We start from the raw sequence: 23,237 nt of genomic DNA, 5'->3' as shown, positions 1-23,237 counted from the left end.
ATGTAAGTAGAATAATTAACTGTGTGTTGGGTGCTTGCCTCTTGGTCTAACTGTTTAATATATGCTCCTATAAATATTGGGAACAGTGCTTGTTCTCAGGACCAGTTGAAATGGAAAGTTCCTTTTGTCTGCCTTATTGATACATATTTGTAAGAAAATTACCTGTTAAGTGACTAATGTAGTAGTCCTTAGTGATTATAAGATTACAGGAAAAAGAAATGCCACAGGGAATAACATAGCTAGTGCAGCAACAGGTATACACACATACCTCAGAGTTCAGTAAAACCAAAGTGATGATTCATGTGTAGAAAGTTTCTGGGTGTTTGAACTTAAGAGCTGAGAAAGTTCACTGAGCTATTAATTTAACAACCCGGGGACTCTGCTTTTAATAAACAACACAGAGCCTGAAAGGGATAAATGTAATTTACAGTTGCTCAAGAAAACTGTTTTAAGTGATTTACAGTTACTAAAAATATGTCCATAGATAACTGTGTGAGGTTTTAGGCAGTTGCATCCTAGACTTTTTTTCCTGTGATCACAGCATCATCCCTTCAGTTTCCTAGCTAGACTTCCAAAGCTTTCACTGACAACGCAATTGTTCTAAATATATCCCTGGCATTCTGCTCTGAGTCTGGAATTTGAATTTAAAATTGACCTGCTTTACCTATTTGAGAAGTCTCAATAAAGTAATTTCAGTCTTATGTAGAAATAAGGAAATGGAAAAAAATAATACAATCTGATCCCATTTTTGGTTTGGGGATACCCAAGATTATTGCTTGCAGATTAACAAATTTGATCTCCTAGGGTTTTTTTTTTCCTTGACAAGCTAATTTAGTTTTCAATAGAGTTCAGGTGTTCCTTGCCTTGTAAAGGATGCAGGATTTATAGTTTCTCATGTGCATTGCATCATTTCTGGTAGAAGACTGGTCTTGATGACCCAAGTGGATTTTTCCAGTCCTGTGTTTCTATGGTAGGACTTCTCAACAGCTTTACATCCTAGTCATTGTTTCTTTGTCCTACGTGAAAATCCAGTAAACATTATTCCATATGTTATATTGAAGAGGACTTGAAATTTACAAAGTTTGGTCCAGTTTCAGCCCAGGGTCCAGTTTCAAAGCTTTCCGACATACATAGATGTGAATTTCAAGCCATACTAGCTCTTCTTTTTAATCTATATAATATTTTCAAAGTAATAAAATATTATGAAACATTGCTAATATGTATTTTTGTGGGTTTCTAATACTTTTTTGTTTGTTTTTTGAGTTTTTACCACTTCATTCACCCACTTCAGTGCTGTTAGCTAAAAAGTTCCGCATAAATTTTCTTGCTTTCCAGGGTGATTGAAGATTATGTCCTGGTAATATTTCTTCAACCGTGTTTTTCTTCATGTAGTGCATAGCTGGCTTAGACATTTATATATATGTATATATATATATAAAATCTGAATTTCTGCGTACAGGGGAAATCTAGTGGAATACAGTTAAATAATAATTAATGCCATTTTGAAAGGAAAAAGCTACTCATTAATACCCTCTTTTACTTCAATATGTACCTATTTTTATTTAGTCTAATGCCAGTCATATTACCATGGCAGAAATAAGTTGCTGGGGTTTTTTTGTTGATCTTCCCACCCAAAAGAAGTAATTATCTTAACTGAAGAGCTTATATATGGTTCAGCATTAAACTGCAAGCTTTTACTTTGCACAATTCTTTTTTTGTGTATAAAATAAACATATTTTAAAGAAATTTTAATAAACAAATTTTAAAGAAAGCATTTAAATGAAAAGACAACAGGGTTTATCTAAAGTGGAATTGAAGTCTAAACATTAGCACAATAAATGGTATAAAGACAAAAGTGAACCATAGAGGTACCTTTTGACTATCAAACTCTGGTATTTGTAATGGCTGGCATAAAAAATGAAGTGGTTTTGTTTGTTTGATTGCTTTCCTTTAGCAGGTCTACAATTTAGAATGGAAAAATTTACAAAGCAAATAAATTTGGTGAGCTGCATTTCAAAAAATTTTTTTCAATATGTGAGTTTTGTTTCCATTCATTTTTTCTGAATACCAAAACTAAACCTGGGTAAGCATAAGTTAGAGCCACTACTTGACCTGGAAAACAATTGGATAGGGAGGAATAAGCCCCTCCATGGAGGCAGTATAGTGCCTGTCCTGTGCTTTCTATCATTAGAGAGCTCTTTATAACAGAAAAGCACAGGACAAGAATTGTGCTGTGAAGTTCTGTGGTTTTGGTGCTTGTGTGTGTATGTGTGTCCCCAAAACTAATGAAGTCTCAAAATAAATGCTGACAACTTAAATAATGACAGATTTACATTACAGACTAATAATGCCAAAATAGATGCCAGCTTTGCTGGAACTATGGTGAAAAATGGTCCTTTTAATTAGTCATGTTAACAGCCTCACAGCTTGAGATTGACATAAGCTTAATGACCAAAAGATTATTTATTTTTTGCTGTTATTAATGATTTAAGTCCTATTTGTGGAGAAAATGTGTTGGTAAGAGCTAGTAGCTTCAGGCAAACAAAGAACTCTAACATCACTTGACTGCAGTAAATTGCAAGTTTTACTGCAGAAGTGCTGAATTCTATGGTTCATAACTTCCTGGCTTCAATGTGATATGTAAACTGTCTAGTTTATGTATTTTAAAGTTGTTTTATTCCAGATTCACTGCTTGCTTGTGAAGAAATTACTGTGTTGGTTTGTATAATATTTTGAAAGCTTAAAAAAAGAAGGCCTGGAAATATAATCAAATTGTAAAAGGGTTAGGTTATGAAATCGTGGAACTTTCTACCTGGCATTCTGTCATGCAGGATACGGGAATTACCTGCTGGAAATTCTAGTTCTGCTGTGTTGAAACTCACCCTAATGCTGGTCCATGTGAGTCATGACAGTGAACAAGATAGACTGTCAGACTCTGATTCTGGATGACATGTGAACAATTTGTTCTGCTAAAACTTATTTATAAAGGTGCCAAGTGAATGAACACAACTGCTGAAAGCCCCACCTTAAAGGGAGAGGCTGATGGACAAAGCACTTCTTCCTGTATCAGCACGAAGATATTTGCAAACAGGAAAAGAGCTGAATGTTGTCAGAAGACATATTCTGCACAAAGTAGCTTTGCTCAGTTCACTGAGTTTGTTCTGATGGTATAATAAATCCATCTTTCAAACATCTACTGCTAGACCTCTGCAGCCACAGGAAGCAAAGGGCTAATCTGGTGCAAACAGTCTCCAAAACCACAACACCCCTAAAAAAAAAACAAAACCAAACCAAAACCAACAGAAAACACCACCAACTAAGAAGCAAGGAAATAGATTTGAACTGGTAATGATTTTATCCCTGCAGAACTGCAGAATAAGCCTTATGCTAACTACAGAAGTACAGTCAATATCAGATCTAGCACAAGGTTGGCCCAGATGAAATGTGTACTCCTGAATGTTCTCTACATGGCACAGCAGTGATATTGTTGCTCAGAAGTCAGCGTCAGAATATGAAACAAGAGTACCACAGCCCAAATACATAAATGCATACATACATATATAGAGGAAAAAGAAAAGGTAGCTTCCTTGGAGGACAAAGCAAGAAGTGAAAATATGGCTGTGAATGAGGACTGAACACCCAGCTCCCACTTCGTGCCATTAAGAGTCTCACAAGTTCGACACTGCTTTGTATTTGGAGTGAAGAGAGGTTGGAGGTGGACTAGAAGAAGTTACAGTGTTACCCTGGCTTGGCAAGTCCTAGTTAAGTTGTCAAACTCTGTTGCTTATCATAGGCTGAAGTTTATGGAAGTCGGACTCTGCACTCCCAGCACCTTGCAAGTTTCACCACAAACTCAAAAACACTTGAGATAAAAACAGATGTGGAGTAGCAGCTGCAGCTTGCAAATAATGCTCCCCACACTATGTGTGGCTGTGCCAGTTTGGACAAATTTGGAGGAAAATACCCTCTGATAGAAGGCAGGTTACAACCAGCCGTCCCCCACCAGGTTCGGGAAAAAAGAAATTTTCCTCAGAGGAAAGTGAAAGAGATAAAAAACTATTTATTTAACAAACACACAGGACAAGGATAATAATGCTAAATAATAAAACCTCTCACTGTGGAGAGAAACCTGGGAAGATTTCAGAGTCCTTCTGTAGGTGTTGTCTCTCTCCTCCTCCTCGGAGCTGGGTTGATGTGGGCCCGCCTCTGGGGCATTGGTGGAAAATTCTCCCAATGTGTTCTGGTGTTGAAACAGACCAGAAGAGAAGAAGGGAAAAACCGAAGTCGCCGGAAAACAAAGTTCAACTTTCCAACTCCCTCTGGAGAAAAGGAGCTGAAAGCTGGCTGAAAAGCAAGCAGGGTGCTTCCTCCGCTCTTGCTGCTGCAGAAGCAGAGGAGTGCGTGTCTATGTCCTTGAACAACTGCTTTGAAGAGTTTGCTCGGTTTTTTTCCTCTCGCCCCTCTCAGGCTCAGTTTAAAGGCACAGAAAGGCACAGAATTAATTTCTGGGCATAGAGCAGCGATAGGGGATACACATCATAAAGTCACCCCAAGACAGTGGCTCTCTACAACACAAGCCCAGACAAATTCTAGAGTTTGCAGCAATATGCAAGAAGTGCAATAAATTGCATCACTTTCATAAAAGTTTGCCAGCACTTAGCTTTCATGGCCCATGCAATAAGATGGCTACAGTGGCAGCAATGCAGAAAAATAATTTTGAGATGAGACACACAGTGTTACACCAGATCATAACCCTTTTGTCAGGCAGTGTGCGTTTGGTGCAGGAAAAATTACTATTTTGATATAAAATAACAGCTTACAAGAAAACACAAAAATGAGCTAAAGGGGGGTGGATTTACTGGGTTTTCCTTTTTCATGATTGTTTTTTCTGTGTGTTTATTTGGGGTGCATTTGTTTTCTTGTTTTTTGTTTCTTTGTTTTTATGGATCTTGCCCATAGGAATGATTCTAGGTAATTCATAGAAGAGGAGCTAGAAAGACTTATTACTCTGATTCTCATAGGGAATGTGTGGTGGTTAACACCATAAGACATGGTACTTGTTTTCTCATGGCTCCTTTTAATCATTGCTGGATTACTATTTTCTTTTTTTTCCTCCCACCCACTACAGTATAAGACTTATAATTGAACGTTTTTATGTAGTTAATGCTTTAAATATTTCTTGAATGGTCTCTAGTGCCTCTAAATGCATCAGAAAGTAGCTTTTCCTTCTGTGGTGGCACTACTCTGGCTGTCTTTCTGCTACCTGAACAGTTACCTTTGTGAAAACCTGTATGAATTTACTGGTTTCAACATCCCTAGTCCTCCGTTTAAAAAAGTACTTGAAGTTTAGCTTGAAAGATTAAGTATTGGTGGGCGACACGCAAGCTCAAGAGAAATCACAATTGCATAGTTCTCTTATATTTGCTCTCAGGCACACGGTATGATTCTGGTTGTCCTGAGCAGGCCAGGAGGCTTGATGATCCTTGTGGGTCACATCCATTTCAGGTATTCTGTGATTCTATGGTTATGCAAAAATTGTTTGCAAAAATATTTATCTGTAGTTCCAGTCAGGGGAATTCCAGGGTTTATTTAGGGCCTTTTTTGGAAGGTAGAATTAAAAAGAAGAAAATATGACTGCACATACCTTCTTTGGATAACAGCTTTCTGTGGACTGCGATCCAAGCCACATTTGGCATGAAGACTTTTTAAACTTATCTTTTTATTATTTTTTATTACACATATTCTGGCCTGTACTCTTGAAGTTTTCAGCTGTATAAAGAAGTAGGAAGCGTGGCAAAACTGCAGGGCTACAACTCCAACAGATAAAAACCAATAATGTGAGTGACGTGAAGATAAGAAGTGCCTGCTCTCATGCCTCCCTTATCCTCTAAAAGCAGGTAAGTTGTCCTGGAGATAGTGAAGGCAACTTAAGGAAAATTTTGCCTAGTGTGGCAACTCATTTAGCAGACTCTGCCTTAAGTCAGAAAGGATACTGCTCCTGGGAAAAGATTAGGTAGCATTACATAGCACAGAAACAAGGTGTGCCAGCATTGGAGACCTCAATAAAATACAATGGACAGACACTCTCTACAGACACCTGAAAGGAGGTTGAAGCCAGGTGGGGTTCAGCCTCTTCTCCTGGGCGCTAGGGACAGAAGAAGAGTCTTAAGCTGTGCCAGGGGAGGTTTAGGTTGGACATTAGAGGGAATTTGCTCACAGAAAGGGTGATTAGACATTGGAATGGACTTCCAGGGGGGTGGTGGAGTCACGGTCGCTGGAGGTGTGTAGGGAAAGACTGGACGAGGTACTTAGTGCCATCGTGTAGTGACAAGGTGATGGCTCGGACATAGGTTAGACTCGACGATGTCTAACGTCTTTTCCAACCTAACTGATCCGGTGACACAGTCTCAACAGGGAGAAGGAGAAGCTCCCTGCGAATACCCGCCTTCTGGGCCCGCGAAGCCCGACTCCACTCGGGCGTGACCCCGGGGTGGGAGGCTGTCCCCTCGGCCACCGCGGAGCCGAGCCGCGCTCCCAGCGGCGCGCAGCAGGTGCTCCCGCCCGCCTATCCCGGATTTCCCGGGGGCCGCGCTGGGCGGGCGGGGCGGCGCATGCGCCCGGCGGGAGGGAGGGAGGCGGGGCCGGGGCGGCCGTGCGGGGAGAGGGCGGTGGCAGCGCCGAGCACAAACTCCGGAGGGGAAGCGGCACCGCCGGCCTCCGCCCCCTGCCCCCACACACACCCTGTAGCGGGAAGGGGGAAGCGAGCGGCCTGCCCCCCCCGTCCCCTCCCCCGTCCCGGCGGTGCACGGTCCTTCCCGGGACTCGGCGGCGGCGGGCGCTGCGCCCGGGGCGGAAGGCGAGCGGCGGGCAGCTGGGGCCTGGAGCCGCCGCTGGAGGAGGGGAAGAGCGGGGTGTTCCCGCAGCGCGGGTGGATGCGCAGCTTGAAGGGCGGCTCCTGCGGCGGCTCCTGCGGCCTCGCCATGGCCGGGCCCCGACGGTGAAGGCAGCGGGAGCCGCCTGTGTCCGCGCCGCGCCAGGAGGCGGCGCCGCCGCAAGCAGGGGGCGGGCGGGGAGGGGGATGAGCAGCGCTGCAGCCGCCGCCGCCTCTGCGGGAGCCGCCGCCGCCTGCACTGGGGCCGAACGCGGCTACTCCTTCTTCTCCGGCGGCGCCGCTCCGGCCATGGGGCCCGAGGAGGGCTCGGCCGGCGGGCTGGGAGCCCTGCCCGCCCCGCCGCTGGGCTGCCGGAGCCGCTACCAGCTGCTGCTCTCTGGGAAGGCCCTGGCCGACAGATACCGGAGGATTTACACGGCGGCGCTGAGCGACCGTGAGCTGGGGAGCCACCCGGGCAGGTAACGCGCGCCGCGCTCCCTCCCGGGCCAGACGCACAGCCCCCGCCACCCCTCCCATCGCCGGCAGGGAGCGGCCCGGCGCGTGCACCTTCCTCCCTCCCGGCAGCCGCCCTCCTCATCCTCTTCCCCGCCCCCGTGCCGGGCAGCGCCGGTGTCCCTGCTGCCATGTGGCCGCCGCCGCCGCGCCCTGGGGGACGGACGGAGGGAAGGGGCGGTGATGTAACCCGGCGGCTGCCCAGGTGCCGCCCGGGCCCCGCCGGTCGCTTGGCCGGCGATACCGCGCAGATGGCGCTGCCGCCCCCTCTCCCAGGGCCCTCCGGGGGAGTTACCTGTGCCCGCCCCAGTGTGCGGCCCACCTACCCCGGGGGGATGGAGAGTGCCCATGCTGAGCCCCCCGGCAGACTTCGCTCCGGCCAGGCTTGCTGGAACGGGCTGAACCCCGTGGTATCTCCCGAGCCAGGCTGCGCAGGGCACTCGCGGATCCCGCTGGCGGCGTTACCCGAGAGAGGGACCTCGGCGCTTTTTCCATGTGCTGGGGCTGCCTTTAGCTGCCCTGCCTTATTTTTCCTCCTCCTCTTTAGGTCATCTTTCCCCTTTGCCATCGCCGTGTAGGCGGCCTCCGTATCTGGAGGGGGGCAGCGCCTTCCCGGGGGAGCCGGGGGATTGTGGGGTGCGGTGTGGCCCCACCTGGTTCCCGAGCCCCCCTCCCGCGGCGGATGGTGCCACTCAGGGCTCTCATTCCCGGCCCTGCCAGCCGGCTCTGGGGCCGCAGCAGGGTGCCTGTTGCTCCTCTGGCCGGAATGCCGCCCTGCCCTGCTCCCGGGCGAGGTGGGGGCTGCGGGCTGTAGCGGTGCGGGCTGCGGGGGACGAGAGGGGAGGCCACCCTTACCCGCAGCCCCCGGCCCGGCCCGGGCGCACCTTCCCGGCCCTGCAGGCCCTGGCGGGGCGGCCGGTCTCCCTGTGCGGGGGGCTCCCCCGTGGTGCCCGGGCGCTCCCCATTGTTTCCCTCCGGAGGTCGCTGAGAATGTGGATGACACGAAACCGGCACCTTCCTGTGTTCTCAGCTTTTGCTGCTCTTCAGGCTGTGATGTGGGTGGTCGGATCGTATGGAGAGCTTTGAGTCACAGTTGTTTTAAGTTTGCAAACGGTTGTAAAGCACGAGGAGGTTGCTTGCTTGGCTTCTTCACGTTTTTGTTAGTCGGACTTGACAGCAGGGCTTACCCCCCACCACCCCTCGCCCCAAAATCTGTGTCTAGGAGTGAAATTAACAAGAAACATAACTTCCCCGATTTGCTTATGGTAACTGCTGGAAACGTGGACTGATAACATGGGTATTTGACATCTTTGCAACTACCGACTTCTTTTCAGAGTGTATGATAGGGAAACTATAGTTCTTTTCCCCCTGTAGACCTGCAAATGTTTTCTTACTCCACGTATTCTTTAGTCCAGTGCTTATATCTTTTCCATTAAATCTTCTCTTCCTGCTTTTGAGCTTTGTATCATTTAATCCCAGGATTGCAAGTGCTAAGTGTAAGGATACTGCTAAACGCAAGGAAATCAGCTGTGCAATTGCTCCTCGGTGCTCAGATAGCTATGTGAATTTTGCCCTAAGGGGTCTGTATTTTTTAAAGCTGTAGTTCTGAATTAGTCCCGTCTTCCATGTCTTTTGGTTTCGGGATGATTCAACTGCTATCCCTTATACTTAAAATTGTAGAAAATACTAGCTTTAGGTGGGTGTAAGTGTTAATGCTTCTTTTAATTTATGTTTTTGAGGTCAAGTCAAAGAAGACTCTTTGTACAGAGCAAACAGGTTATATTAAGCTTTGGCAAGTAAATGACAGTTAGTTAATAGTGGTGAATACAGCCAATGTGTATTTGACTTCTGAGAGGGGAAATATTTAATAATTATCTAGTTTCCTGCTATCACTACCCCCACTATCTTATGCAGCAGACTGATGGCAGCCAAGATACTGCTTTGATCTCCACCCTTTCTCCATATTGGTGTCAAAATACTGCGATTTGAAAACTTCAGCCACCTGGTAGACTCAAACAGCAATGGTCAAAAATACTTTCTTACAAAAATAATAAAAATTCCAAATATTTTTAAAAGAGATGCTTTAAATGTAACTGTGGCTGCATCTAGTTGGTACGGTAGAAAACAGTGCCAGATAAATTAATTGGAGCTTAGGATAATACAGTTTGACAGAAGTCTTAATTTTTATATATATATGGAAAATCTGAAGCCTCTTAATCAGTAAGATTGTCAGTAAGAGTGTGACTAGAAAAATGTCTTGAAGTAGCTGAAAAAAAGCTAAACAAATTGGCTTATCAACAGTAATAAAATTCTTCCTGTGTTCCAAGAAGACTAATGTGAAGAATGATAGTGCAACCTATTTGCAATATGTTGATGTGGAATTTTTACTCCAACTCTGCAAAATTATACTCTGCACTTCATGGGCCATGACCAATGCCTGTCTCAGTAAGTGTTTCTATTCCAAGCCTAACTTTAATGTTTATGAAGAACTGGCAAGCAGTATGAAAATGCTTGTGTGTAGAGAAGGAAATCAAACATTGTGGAGATTATCTGAAAGTCACAAGATTAGTATCACATTTGCAAGGTGTTTGTGCTGGCTGTCATCTGAAGGGATGAGTATCACGTGTTGAGTAGGATGCAGTAATTGGCTTTGAAACAGAACCAGCAGTGCTCTGCATTTCCTCATGTGATACGGGCTGCGGTGTCATGAACACTGGTCTCCACAGGAGATGGGTCAGTCGGTGTGCTTGCTTCCCCTGCCATGCTGACATAGTACTTATACAGTGTCTTGCAGTAACAGATTAGAGACTCACTCTGGGTTAAAATTAACTTGGCAAAACTGGTTTGTTGTAATCCAGACTAATTCCCCGATCTGGCTCACCTTGTGATTGCGCTTGTGACAACGTAAGGTGAAGGGTTGCACAAAGACTTTTGTGTACAGAGAGGTGGGAGCAAAGAAACTTGGTTTTGTCACTCGTGCCAGCCTAATAATTTTATGAAAGGAAACAGAAAGAAGTATCTAATTCTGCAGTTTAACATGCAGTTATCTTTGTGCAGATAACATTGTTAAGGATCTGGTACAGTACTACCTGCAGTAGGAAATTTAGTTGTCAGTTCAAGATTGGTTTGGAAGAAAAATCTACTCTGACCGTGCCTCAGTTTCCACTCTCTGCTTTGTGGCCACTGAAATATTTGAAAATAACTGCATAATGTCTAGTGTCGCCGTTAAAGTCTGTAAAACACTAGTAGGAAGTAAGGGCCTCTTCAGAGGGCAAGTAAAAATCCATGTTAGACTGTTGTCTTGTATACTGGGTTCTGGGTGGACAAAACTGCAAGTATGTACTGGTTTTAGTGCCGTATCAAAGCTCTCTATTTGCAAAGTAAGGTCTTTCTATTTTCACATTTTTGCTGTCGTAAAATATGCTCTTTTTTTTCTGTAGTATAACTTAATCCTGACAAAAATCCCTATCCATCTGAATTGCTGCTTTTATTGCTTGTGCATCTTGGGGGGTTGCCCTGAACTGCCAGTCCCTTTACTATTTTCTCACCTATTTATGCACTACCAGAATTACCAGTTAGGCTCAGTCTCTTCTTTGAGACTTTTTGTCAAATATGGATAGCTATATAAATTTGTAATGGCTTTAGTGTGTGGCCTGTTTTGTAATGGAAGTGTTCACTGCATAATTTGGACTAACTTGATATTGTTATATTACAGTGGCAATGTACTCTAAAATGACAGTAAGTTCATATTCATGCCAAAATGACCATTACTTTGTTGCTAAAGTTGCCTCTCCACTTAAATCCTTCAAAGAAAAAAAGCTTCTGTTTGTGTTGTGGACTCTAATGTTGTGAAGTGGCATGACTGAGGCCAGGAAAATGTCAGTGATGACTGGAATGTAAGACTTCTTGTATTAACCAGAAATTAGATGTCTGTTTTTTGTAGCTATTTTGGCTGAAGAAGAGCCAGAAAACTTTATTTCATGTTGATTGTTTCTACTGGATGATTACAGCAAATTTTGAAAGTAGGCCACTCGTTCACACTTGTAATTGTAAATTATACATCCTCTGGACATTAAGTTAGTCTTTAGGCTTTTCAAAACTGATGGAGTCTTCTGTTATACGCTTACTTATGCTCAGTAATGCAGTGCTTATTTGGATGTTTCAAGTATATATACTTGAAAATTAGTGGAGAAATGCTACTGTCTTGCCAGGTTTTAAAGATTTTGTGAAAACTATTTTTAAGTAAATTTAGGTATATGAGATTTGTGTTAATTTGATTGTTGGTACACCAGAAAGCCTTAATTTCTTCAGATCTAAAGCCTTTACAGAAGCTTTTTTGGTTTGGAACTTGTTGCTCTTTTAATATGGAATAATAATTGCAAAGAGTAAGGAAGCATTTATTTAGTTGAAAAAATAAAGGTTAGGTATATAAGGACTAGCAAAATGATAGTGGTGTTACATGACCTACTACATTTGCCTGCTTATTCCTGTGCAAAGGTTTGCTCCGTAAGTCCTTTCCAACTGAAATATTCTAGTCTAGTCTAGTTTATGTTCTCTGTTTTTCAGTTCTTAGATTTTCTAAATGTAATTTTACAAAACAAAGTTCAAGTCTTGTGCAAACTTAAGACTTTATGTAATTGGAAAATAGATGTGCTGTTGAGTCTTAGATTAAGCTGTGCACTAGAAGAGCTGATGAGAGTTGCTGTCTGCTGTATGCTTTTTAGCTGCAGTGTAGCAATGTTTTAATACTGTATTGCTCTATTGGTTAATGGGGATTAGCAAATGACTAAAATTGTGTATTTTTACTTCTTTACCTTTTATTCTGTTAAGGAAAACAGTTTTATCTAGTAGTTCTTTTAAAAACATCTAGTAGTCTAACAGGGTTGTATTTGTTCAGTGTTGGTGTAGAAATCATAACAGAAGCTGAAAAGACCCCAGTAATGTTATGTTGAGAGGCTTAAGATGTGGAGTTTATTTGTATATGGCTATAAAAGATTATTATACAAGTAATGTGAAAAATTAAAACACGAATCCATGATTTGTGGTGGGTTTTTTGGATGTTGTATTTTTTAGTTTCAACTGAGAGGGCATGCTAGTTAAAGTTTCGGTTTGTTACACAATCTGCTCTGGCACTGATGGTCTGTTGGTGGCAAGTTTAGGCATTTAAAGTTGGGCTGGAGCAATTTAGTAAGTTACCATGCCTTACTGCTAGCCATGTTATATGTAATAAATGTGTTTCCTGCATACTAAAAAACTTGATGTTGAATTTGTATTTCTGCTGTGTTAACTATCAGCTGTCAGAGTTTAGTTTTGGTTTTCTTCCCATATTATGATCTTCCTCCTGGCCAAAATATTTTGAAGGTTTTTTTTTTTTTTTTTTTTAGTAAATACTCCTGCTGACATATGACTGTATATGTTTTGCCAAACCCATGATTTAAAGACTGTTTGTCTTTATAGAAAGCACGTGTGATGTATCAATAACACAGGTTTTCGTACTTTATGCAAACTGTTTTCCTAATCCTTAGTTTACTTTGAAAACTTAGTCCGTTGCAGCATTACTTGAACACATGGTTACAATTTTTGTCTTTTTTCTTACCTTGCTTGCCATAAACACTGCTTTGTGCTGAGGTGCTGACTGGAATATTACTCCTATAATTAACTGAAGTTTTATATTGTAAGTACCTTTTGGAGCTGATCTATTCCAGTGATCTCTCACAGCCAATTCCTACCCTTGTGCCTCTCCAAAGGATGAGTACTAGAAATTCGCACAGGAGAATAGGTTCTTTGTGCTTGTAAGTGACTGCATTAAGGCATGTGGTTTCTGTACTTTAAGATTTAGTGATTCATGTGTTTCAAAGCATATTAATGTGCTTTATATGATTTTTTCTTAGTATATTGTAGTACATAGCATGTTATAGCTCATTCCCTTTCTTCAGACTGATGAATGTGTTGATGAAGTTAATTAGATGAACTTAAACTGAATGAGAGTTCTTTCTTTGCATCTCGTATAACTGTGACTACTTTGACCTGAGAAAACTGGGTTTTTGTTATTAGTTTAACAAATTAAATTTATGCCAGTTGTACACATTATAAAAGAATCAAAAACTGAATTTCCTTGTCCCCACATGAAACTGGAGATGTGTGGTTAGATTAGTGCTGTTCCTTATTTTCATTTTCTTCCGTTAACTTTCTTAGACTTGTGTTCCCAAGCATTATTGTCACAAGTAATGGGTTTTGAACTCTTGGAAAAATGCTTTATAGATTGGATGTTGTGGTTTAACCTCAATGGGCAGGTGAGCACCACATGGCTCCTTAATTATTTCCCCCTTTAGTGGGATGGGGGATAGTTGGAGGGATAAAAGTTTGAAAACTCACGTGTTGAGGTAAAGACAGTTAAGTAGGCAAAGCAAAAGCTGTGTTCACAAGCAAAGTAAAGCAAGGAAATAATTCATTACTCACCATCAGCAGGCTGATGTTCAGCCATCTCCAGGAAAGCAGAGCTTCATCATTTGTGGTGACTTGGGAATACAAACACTGTAACTCTGAATGTATTGTCCCCCCACTTCTTCCTCCCTGCTTTATATACTGAGCATGATGTCATATGGTAGGGAATATCCCTTTGGTCAGTTGGATTCAGCTGTCCCAGTTATATCCCCTCCCAACTTCTTGCACCCCCATCTTACTTGCTGGCAGGGCAGTGTGAGAAACTGGAAAGGCGTTGGCCCTGTCTTAGTGTTACTCAGCAACAGATAAAGCACAGGTGTGCTATCAACAGTTTCCATCACAAATCCAAAATATACAAGCATGGTACAAGGTGTTTGGAAGAAAATTAACTTTACTGTAGCCAAAGCCAGATAAGGTTAAAAAATAGAAGTCTGTTGTTTGTAGTTTAAATTTATAGATGCCATGGTATTTAGATTATTTTGGCCATGATCTCTGTCAGTCTCGAAAAGTATCTAGCTAAGCGTTTTAACCTCAATGGGGTTAAAACTAAAGTCTTCCTCTTACTTCTCCACTGTGCTCCTTGTTGCAGTTGGTAACATCACTCATCTTTTCTACTGCTCAGCCTTTAAGCCAGCAACTGTGTCTATACAGATCTGCAGCAAGTCATTTGCGTTACACTGAGATGAGCTTGTTGTTAAATAAATACCTTATTCTATTTTTGTGATTTCATCCCCTTCTTTATTTTGTTTCGCCATGTTACGTGTAGTCACTTACGACTTTCCTATCTGATTTGGCCTTGCTTTTCTCTCCCACTAGCCAATGCATAATTCTTTCCAACAGATGTGCTCATATGTCTTCATTATGCTTGTATGTTTTCACAGTAGTCATGTCTCTATTCCATTTCTCTTCAAACCAATCAATTCTCTATCCCATTTTATTTCTAGAATATACTTTTATACAGGGCAGACCATTTACAGTTGTAAACTGGTGAGTTTTCAGTTGTTTTCACTTGGTGGTTGTGTCTTCTGCTATTTGTTGCAGACTAAGTTAGAATTTCTTTGGTTTGCTTTTGATGGTAATCACTTTAATGATGTTACACTGTTATTAACCACTGGTAATGTGCTTGTTCATGATAAGTACAGATTTTCCTTGACTTCATGGAGGATATTTTCTAAATTAAAGTTCTGCTGATATGATTTTGTGTAAGATAGCTTTGTATACACTTTGATTTTGGTGGTTGTGTTTAGATAGGAGAGTGGTCAAAGGTGCAGACCTTGTCATCTTTGCTGTGGTTGAATGACTTTCCTAATGTTAAAAAAAAAAAAAAGCCCTAGAAATGTTTAAGGATAAATACTTCTGCATTGAAAAACTTGAGGAAAAAGAATTTCCTTGCATGTGTTCTTACAGATCTAATTTCATAGATAGTATTGAAGTGAATAATGAAAAATCAGATAATTGCAGAAAAGAAAGTCCAACTGTCAGTGGTTGCACTGAGAGACATTCTCTTTGTGTGGAGAACACTTTGTAGGGGTGCTTTCTTTTAAGTTACTTTTCTTTATTTGAGACAGATTTCATTTTCTGTCTCAGAAAGCTTTTCAGTTACAAAAGGGATCAGATACTGTTTTGCACTTTTGTCATGGTTAAATGAAAATCAGATCCATTTTACTTGTGCAGTTGGGTTTTAATTTCATATTTAGAACCTGTAGTATTTGTGTTTGTCTGTATTGGAGAGGCCTTACGGTATTCCAGAAGCTGGAATAATTCCTTTCTTAAGACTCCAGAACTTTGGCTTTCAGAAAAATGGTAGTTGTTAAGAAAGTTATTGTCACAGTGAAATAGTCCTCAGTTATGAAATTAAAGTAGTGATTAAAAAGGTGCGCAATTTCAACTCACCAACAAAAGCACAAAAAAATTCCAACTGGAAAATCAGTTAATAAGGTGGCCTTTTTCTTCTGGTTTGAGTTTTTTTTAACCTTTTCAGATGCCTTAGACCTGTCCCACTAGTCTGCCTATGTTTTCCTCTAAGCTTGTGGTAATGGGATTGCAGCTGATGTTCCTTACCCCGATTTACGGATTTAAGGGATGGGATTTTGATGATTTTTCCATTTGTAGATATACTGCTTAAGCCCTGACTTTCCTTTTATTATTGGCATGGATGAAAATTCACGTCAGAATGCTTGATTAATTATTTAAAGAAGATAGTGTGTAAGCTGGTAATGGCTTGGAGAGCATACACATAGCTCTTTGAATGACCGTTGACTTATTGCCCATTTCACTAAAAATGCTAAATTTTAGGCTTACTGAATAAAAATACCAATAATTTTAAATATTTGAGTAATCTGAGATAATAATGTCAGCAATCAAAAAATACTAAACTTCTATTGTTTGGGGAAAATATTAGTTGTGTTCTCAGTGTTGTTTTGAGGTCCACTTAGCAAGCTGAGCAGTTTCCCACTCTAATGATTCTCACAGCTTAATTCCTTAAAAATATATAGCCCTTGGTGAAAAATAACTGTAGGCAATCTACAGATACTTTTCCAGGCTGGAAGAGCAATGGATGTACTGTACCTCGAGTAAGGCTTTTGACACTGCCTCCCACAGCAGGCTGACAAAGGATGGGTTACGTAAGTGGACAGTCAAGTAGCGTGAGAACTGGCTGAATGATCAGGCCTAGAGGTTTATGATCAGTGACACAAAGTCCGGCTGGGGTCAAGTCATCAGTCATGTACCCTAGAAGGTGATATTGGGGAAAATACTGTCTAGCATCTTCATTAATGGCCTGAATGCTGGGACAGTGTACCCCTGGCAAGTTCACAGATGGTACAAAACACAGAGAGGAGTTGCTCATATACCACATGGTTCTGTTTGCATTCAGAGGGATTCAGCCAGGCTGGAGATTTGGGCTGAGTGGAATTCTAAAGTGTAACACAGGGAATTGCAGAATCCTGCATCAGGGATGAAGTAGCACTGGGGGGGTGACCAGCTGGGAGACAGCTGTGCAGAGAAGTAGCTTGGTGCACTGGTGGGCAACAATGCGTGTGCCAGTAATGCACTGCCATGGCAAAGGCGGCAGACAGCCTCCTGGGCTGCGTTAGGAGGACTGCTGCCAGCTGCGTGAAGGAGGTGCTCTCTGCTCAGCACTGGGGAGGCTGCATCTGGAATGTCAAGTTCTGAACTTCCCAGCAGAGGAAAGAGATACTGCAGAGAGTTAAGTGCAGGGTCATGTCGGTGATTGAGGATCTGGAGCTTTCCTTCAGTAAGGAAAGGCCGAGAGGGCTGGGACTATTAGCCTGGAGAAGAGAAGGTTCAGGAGCGATTTTGTTAATGCAGTGAGGGAATGAAGAAGAAAGAGCCAGATGCTTCTCAGTATTGCCCCCCACCCTGACATGGCACTAATTTGGCACAATTAAAAATTATGACATTCCAGTGCATTCCAAGAAAGCAATTCTTCACTGTGGGAAAGGTCAGGCATTGGCAGGTGTTGTCCAGAGAGGTTTAATATCTGCTTGGAGGTACTAAAAATGCAACTGCACATGGTAGTGGGCAACCTACTGTCTCTGACACTGCTTGAGCAGGAAGTTTGATAGAATCAGACATAGAATCACAAAACGGTTGAGGTTGGACGTGACCTCTGAAGTTCATCTGGTCCATCTCCCTGCTCCAACAGGGCCACCTAGAGCCAGTTGGCCAGGACTGTGTCCAGATGGCTTTAAATGACAGCAAGGATGGAGAGACTCCACAGCCTTAGTGGTAACCTGTGCCAGTGCTCAGTCACCCTCACAGTAAAAAAAAGTGTTACCTTAACAGGGCCCTTGTCACCTGAATGCTGTGATTTTATACTTCTTAGGAAAATAGACCAGAAAGAGAAAGGATCTATATGAAGTTTATTTGTCCTCTGAGAAGATGTGTCACAGGGAACAAAAACAGTGCTGAACAATCAGATGTTCCAGCAGAGCTGTGTTGTAAGATGGTGGTTGTTGTGTTACTAGAAACAGAGCCATTGAATAGTTTAGGTTGGAAAAGAGATCACTGGGTTCCACTGTTAACCCAGCACTTCCAAGTCCACCACTAAACCATGTCCCTGAGTGTCACATCTACACACCTTTTAAATACTTCTGGGGGTGGTGATTCCACCACTCACTGGGCAGTGTGTTCCAGTTCTTGAAAACCCTTATGCTGCATGATTTTCCCCTAATATCCAATGTAAACCTTCCCTGGTCCAGCTTGAGGCCATTTCCTCTTGTGCTATTGCTGGCTCCTTGAGAAAAGAGACTGACCTCCCTCTGGCTACAACCTTCTTTCAGAGAGTTGTAGGGAGGAATGAGGTCCCCCTGAGCCCCCTTTTCTCTGGGCTAAACAACCCTGGCTACCTCAGCCATTCCTCATGAGACTTGTTTGCCAGACAGTTCACCAGCTTTGCTGCCTTTTTCCGGGCACACTCCAGCACCTCAATCTTTTTTTTTCTTGGAGTGAGGAGTCCAAAACTGAATGCAGGATTCAAGGTGTGGCCTCACCAGTGCTGAGTACAGGGGGTGATCACTGCCCTGGCCCTGCTGGCCACACTGTTTCTGATACAGCCCAGGATGTCATTGGCCTTCTTGGCCACCTGGGCACTGTGCTGGCTCATGTTCAGTCATGGTCAACTAGCACCCCCAACTTTTCTGATGGGCAGCCTATAGTCCTGCAAGTGGTTGTCGTGACCCAAGTGCAGGACCTGGTATTTGGCATTGTTGAACCTCACATACTTGGCCTCAGCCCAGCAAGGAGTATGCCCTCCCAAGCCATGAGCCACCAGTTTCTCCCAGAAAGTGTTGTGGGAAACAGTGTCTAAAGGCTTTTTTAAAAGCCAGGTAGACAACATCCACAGCCTTTCCCTCATCCACTAAGTGGGACACCTCGTCACAGAAGGAGATCAGGTTGGTCAAGCAGGACCAACTTTTGATAAACCCATGTTGGCAGCCCTTGGTCACCTGGTTGTCCTCTATATGCCATGTGATGGTACTCAGGATGATCTGCTCCATGACCTTCCCTAGCACTGAGGTCAGGCTCACAGGGCTGTAGTTCCCTGAATTCTCCTTCCAGCCTTCTTTGTAGTTGGATGGCACATTCACTGACTTTCAGTCAAGTGGAACTGCCCTGGTGTAGCGGGTTGAGTTCGAAACCGGGCAGAAACACCAATTAAATGTAGTGGTTTTGGTTCAAAATATTCATTACTTACTTATTTTCCTTCTGTGAGATAAGAATTAGGAGAAAAGCAAAGCAGGCACAAACCTTAAACAGTTGCAGTACAATGAAAGAGTTTTATTACTAATAGAATTAAAAGTAAAGAGAAAATAACAAAATTAAAGTAAATTCCCCCCCCCTCCCCTTCCAGCACTTCTCTCCTTTTACCCAGCTCACACAAGGGATAACAGAACATGGGATGTTAGTGTTGCAGTTCTTGAAAAGTCTCTCTCTTATGCTTAAGGAAAAAAGGGTTTTCCTTCAGTTGCACGTGGTTCCCAAACTGCCACCAACAGCAGATCCGCCTGGAAACAAACAATCTGCTGTGTGTAGAACATCTCTCCCATGAAAAATCTCACAGTTCTTTCACACTACAAAACATGGGCCATCACATGGGGTTATTCATCTTTTTAAGGGTAAGTTATTTTGGCCTGCACACAGAGGCTTTTCTTCGCCACAAGTCTCTAACAGCCTCTTACTACTTCTATATAGCCTGGCATAGGCACTCTTCATAAACTTCACAGGCACACGAGGATACTCCATCCCCCCATGTTCTTCAAATGGATTAAAGAGACAAACAGTTTGTGGTATTACAGTTTCTTACCACGGCATGCAAGAAGGTTTTTTTTAAGCTGCGCGCCAGAATCGCGGCACCGCCCTCTTTTCTCCCGCCGCCATTTCCAGCTCCGTCCCACGGGACTCACTTCTCTTTCTGACTCTGAAGCCGCCATGTAGAAGGGTGTTCTTGTTCAGGCTTTACGGTGGGGAAAGCCTCGCTCCCTTTGTGCTGCTGGCTGCATGGTGTCCTCTTCAGTTCAACACGAAGTGTGCTGGCTGCAGACAGGAGGCTCTGCCGGCTCCGCATGGAGAGGAGAGGGACCCGCCTGTCCCCAGAAGCCGCGCTGGATGGGTCCAGCTGTGAGCAGTCCATGGCTGGTTTTAGCTGCCTGCAGCTCTGGGACAGTCCCCCCAGCGACCCAGGGTCCGTGCCGCGGCGCTGGGAAAGGGGGAAAGGGGCAGTGGCCCCGGCCCGGCGGGGCCGGGAGGCTTGGAGCCCCCCCACCTTCCAGCAGGCGAGCTCCGACCAAAAAAAAGGAAGTCCCGCCTTTCTGTGCAGTTTAAATATGTAAATTGTGAGAAGCGTAATTGGTCTTAAAGACTGTCCATCAACTCAGGGTCAACCCAATACACCTGGTTAGGCAGAAGTGCTGGTAAATGATGGAAAGTGGCTTAGTGAGAACGTCTGCCAGCTCCTGCAGTACTCTTTGGTGGATCCCACCCAGCCCCATAGACTTGTGTGTGTCTAAGTGGTGTAGCAAGTCACTGACCATTTCCCCTTGGGTGCTGTGAGCTGACTACCCTGAGAACACAACTGGACTGAGGCAGAGAAGGCATTAAGTACCTCAGCATTTTCCTCATCCATCACAGGATGGAGATTGTCCTTGCCCTTCTTTTTGTTGTAAACATATTTTTAGAAATGTGTATCGGATCTTCATGCTATAGCTTGATATGAGTAAAGGGAATATGAGAGGAACTGAAAAGGTAGCAACAGTTGCTACTGTTAAAGTCTTGCTGGATGGTGTCTAGTGGCAGTTAGTCCCTAGTTTGGGGGTATTCGTGCAGAAATCTTAGCTTTCCTTTTCTGCAACCCGTCTTCCACGTTTTTTTTTTTTTTCTTCTGGGAGAAAATACCATATTCAAACTAGTAATATATCACAACAGGCAAAAATATGGTTTGTGAGCCAACTGTCATGCAACTGAGCTACCTTGGCTGTGACTTTGGCAGCAGCAGTATCTGTTATTTTTCCTATCCTGCCTGCCACTGTGCAAGGAGGAAGGGAAGGTCAAGCAACTGCTTCATGGAGGTATTTTTCATGACGTATTTTACAAAGCAATTGTTCTCTTTTTAGAGATATTCTGAAATCCAGGGATACTAGCCAGTGTTCACAAAAAGCATTTTTTTACTCAGGTGTTCTGTAAATTTTGTTGCCAAATTGCAGTGAAAAGATTTAGTGTATTTATTTCTTCAGAAATCAATGTTCTTGGCTTTTTTCTATCTGTGATTTGTAAAATCTTGGGTCAGTTTGTGATGGAAGTATATACTATGTACTTGGTGCACGTTTATTTCGTAAATCTCGCCAATACTTAGTTTGGCATTACACTGAGTTTATGTATTTGTATGATACACGTTTGTGTGCCTGGTTTCAGTTTATTTGCATGTATTTTGTTCCCTGTTAACTATTTTATGGCAAGTCCCTTTGGAAACTTGATAGGTATTACTGTAGGTGATATGAAAAATGAAGCATTAAAAAGCTCTTGGAGCTATTGTTTGTAAGCAGACATTTTGTTTATCAAGACGAGCAGATTGGGGGTTTTGAGTGATACTTTTTTCCTTCTTTATTCTTGCAACCTACTGACACTGTCCCTCCCCATGGTTGAAAGTGTGCTGGATGTTCCAGCAGTAGAAGGAATGATAAACATGTTGGCTACTTAGTTATCAATGGAAGGTGTCTGCAAGGACAGAAAGTTAAGCATGGGAAGCCTTCAGAAAGTTTGGTTGCAGGGTGCTTCAACAACCTCTAAAATGTCATGGAACATTTGCTGCGTCCTCTTGACTCGAACCACTTTGACACTTACTGGTAGATCTGTGTTGGAGTGAGTTAGATGGAGAAGCACAAAAGTCAGGACAGAATTAGGTGTTTGGTGTAGGCTGGACCTAACACTAGAACCATTTTTTGAGCATCTCCCACTTTACAGTTACAGATGCTATGCTAAAGCACGTACCATAAAGTGACACGTTCTGTATGCCAGCTTTATAGAAGGTGTATAGTGTTTTGTTTAGGTGAGTGGTTCACTTTGGATTACTTGATGGGGCTTTATTGTAAGGCAGTTTCTCATTACAGATGCTTAGAGTTTTTGGCAGCTGAGATAACAGTGCAGAGATCACATTGAGATAGAAGAAATCAAAGGGTGTTTTGTTTGCAAGGACACAGTACATACCTAAATATGGGAGGTGTTGTATGTGGCGGCTCTTTGGAGAAGTAGTTGCTTTCAAAAAATCTATCCCTCCAGTTCATAGAAATAAGGCTGCTGAACACTGAAGCCTATGTACATGTGGAGAGATATAAAATAGGGAGTATGCATGCAGCAACTTTAGTATGTTTTACAGCAAGGTTTGCTGGTTGCATTTTGTCACATAGTGCCTCTTCATCTCCTTGTCAACCTGCAGCCTACATGTAGTTTTCTTGATACTCAGTTCTCTGAGGTCATAAAACCTCTTCTCTGTTTATAGATAAGGCCACTGAAGCTCTGCCTGCTTCCTTTGTTCTGTTTCTTGTCGTTGTCAACTTCTTCATGTGAGCCATTGCTTGTATGTTTCAAACTTCTCTTGAACTTCCTCTTTTCTCTGTTTTCCCCTTGGCCGTATGTTTGCCAGATCCTTCTCAGTTGTTGACAGCAAGTCTGGATGTCCTTTAAAGTCAGATGGTCCCACAGTTTTGAGATCTTTTCAGTTCTTGTGAGCAGGCTTGATAACCTTTTTTTCTTTAGTATTCCCTTTCCTTTATTTTGAAGCCGTTATAGCTGAACTTCTGTAGCAATGAAATTAGTGTGTAGTAAGTTTCTTGCTGGCAAGTGAACTGGTATTTTATCAGCTGTAGTTCTCAGTGTTTGATATTAAGTTGCCTTGAAGCTGGATTACAAATTTAACAACTGTTTTGGAGCACTTCAGAGGACGGAGTAAATGGCCTGGGACGTAAGGAAGCCCAGCAGAAGCTGCAATTTGCTTTAATGTCTCTCCCCAATGGTATTCCTTGTGTGATCAAGTGTCAGATTACCTGCTTACAGAAGAGAAGGAAAAAAACCTCAAAATGCTCATCGTTGTATTACATCAGAAGAGTATCTTCTGGTTTTCTGAACAGAAGGAAAGTCTGATGCAGATCTGATGGGTCTTCTAGATCAGTTCATATATCAGAGCTGTTACTCCAGCCTTGGGCCTGCACCAGGAAGCATGCACTCAAGAAGTGAGCCCATGGGCATCTCATAAGGTTATCAAGGCCAAGTGCAAGGTGCTTCACCTGGGTTGGGGCAACCCTCAGTATTAGTACAGGCTGGGGGATGAACAGATGGAGCAGCCCCCCACAAAATGGGGGATGCTGATGGAGGGGAGACTGGACATGAACCAGCA

General features: G+C 43.1%; 1 protein-coding gene across 17 annotated transcripts in view; it reads left to right on the top strand.

The window, feature by feature from the left end:
- The first annotated feature begins 6,646 nt into the window (after positions 1-6,646).
- MYCBP2 (MYC binding protein 2) overlaps positions 6,647-23,237 on the top strand; it is a 177,415-nt gene continuing 160,824 nt past the window's right edge. For 11 of the 17 annotated variants that reach the window (XM_039551478.1, XM_039551628.1, XM_039551040.1 and 8 more), the window contains exon 1: positions 6,647-7,350. In XM_039551478.1, the coding sequence (XP_039407412.1) occupies positions 7,079-7,350 (272 nt within the window). In that variant the 5' untranslated portion in view covers positions 6,647-7,078. The remainder of the gene's footprint in view (positions 7,351-23,237) is intronic. The other 6 variants (XM_039551351.1, XM_039551190.1, XM_039550976.1 and 3 more) reach the window with 2 other exon arrangements.

The sequence above is a fragment of the Corvus cornix genome, chromosome 1 (genome assembly GCF_000738735.6).
Source record: "Corvus cornix cornix isolate S_Up_H32 chromosome 1, ASM73873v5, whole genome shotgun sequence".
NCBI lineage: Eukaryota > Metazoa > Chordata > Aves > Passeriformes > Corvidae > Corvus > Corvus cornix.
Note: the sequence above shows the minus strand (reverse complement) of the source record. Positions and strands in the feature narration are given on the sequence as shown.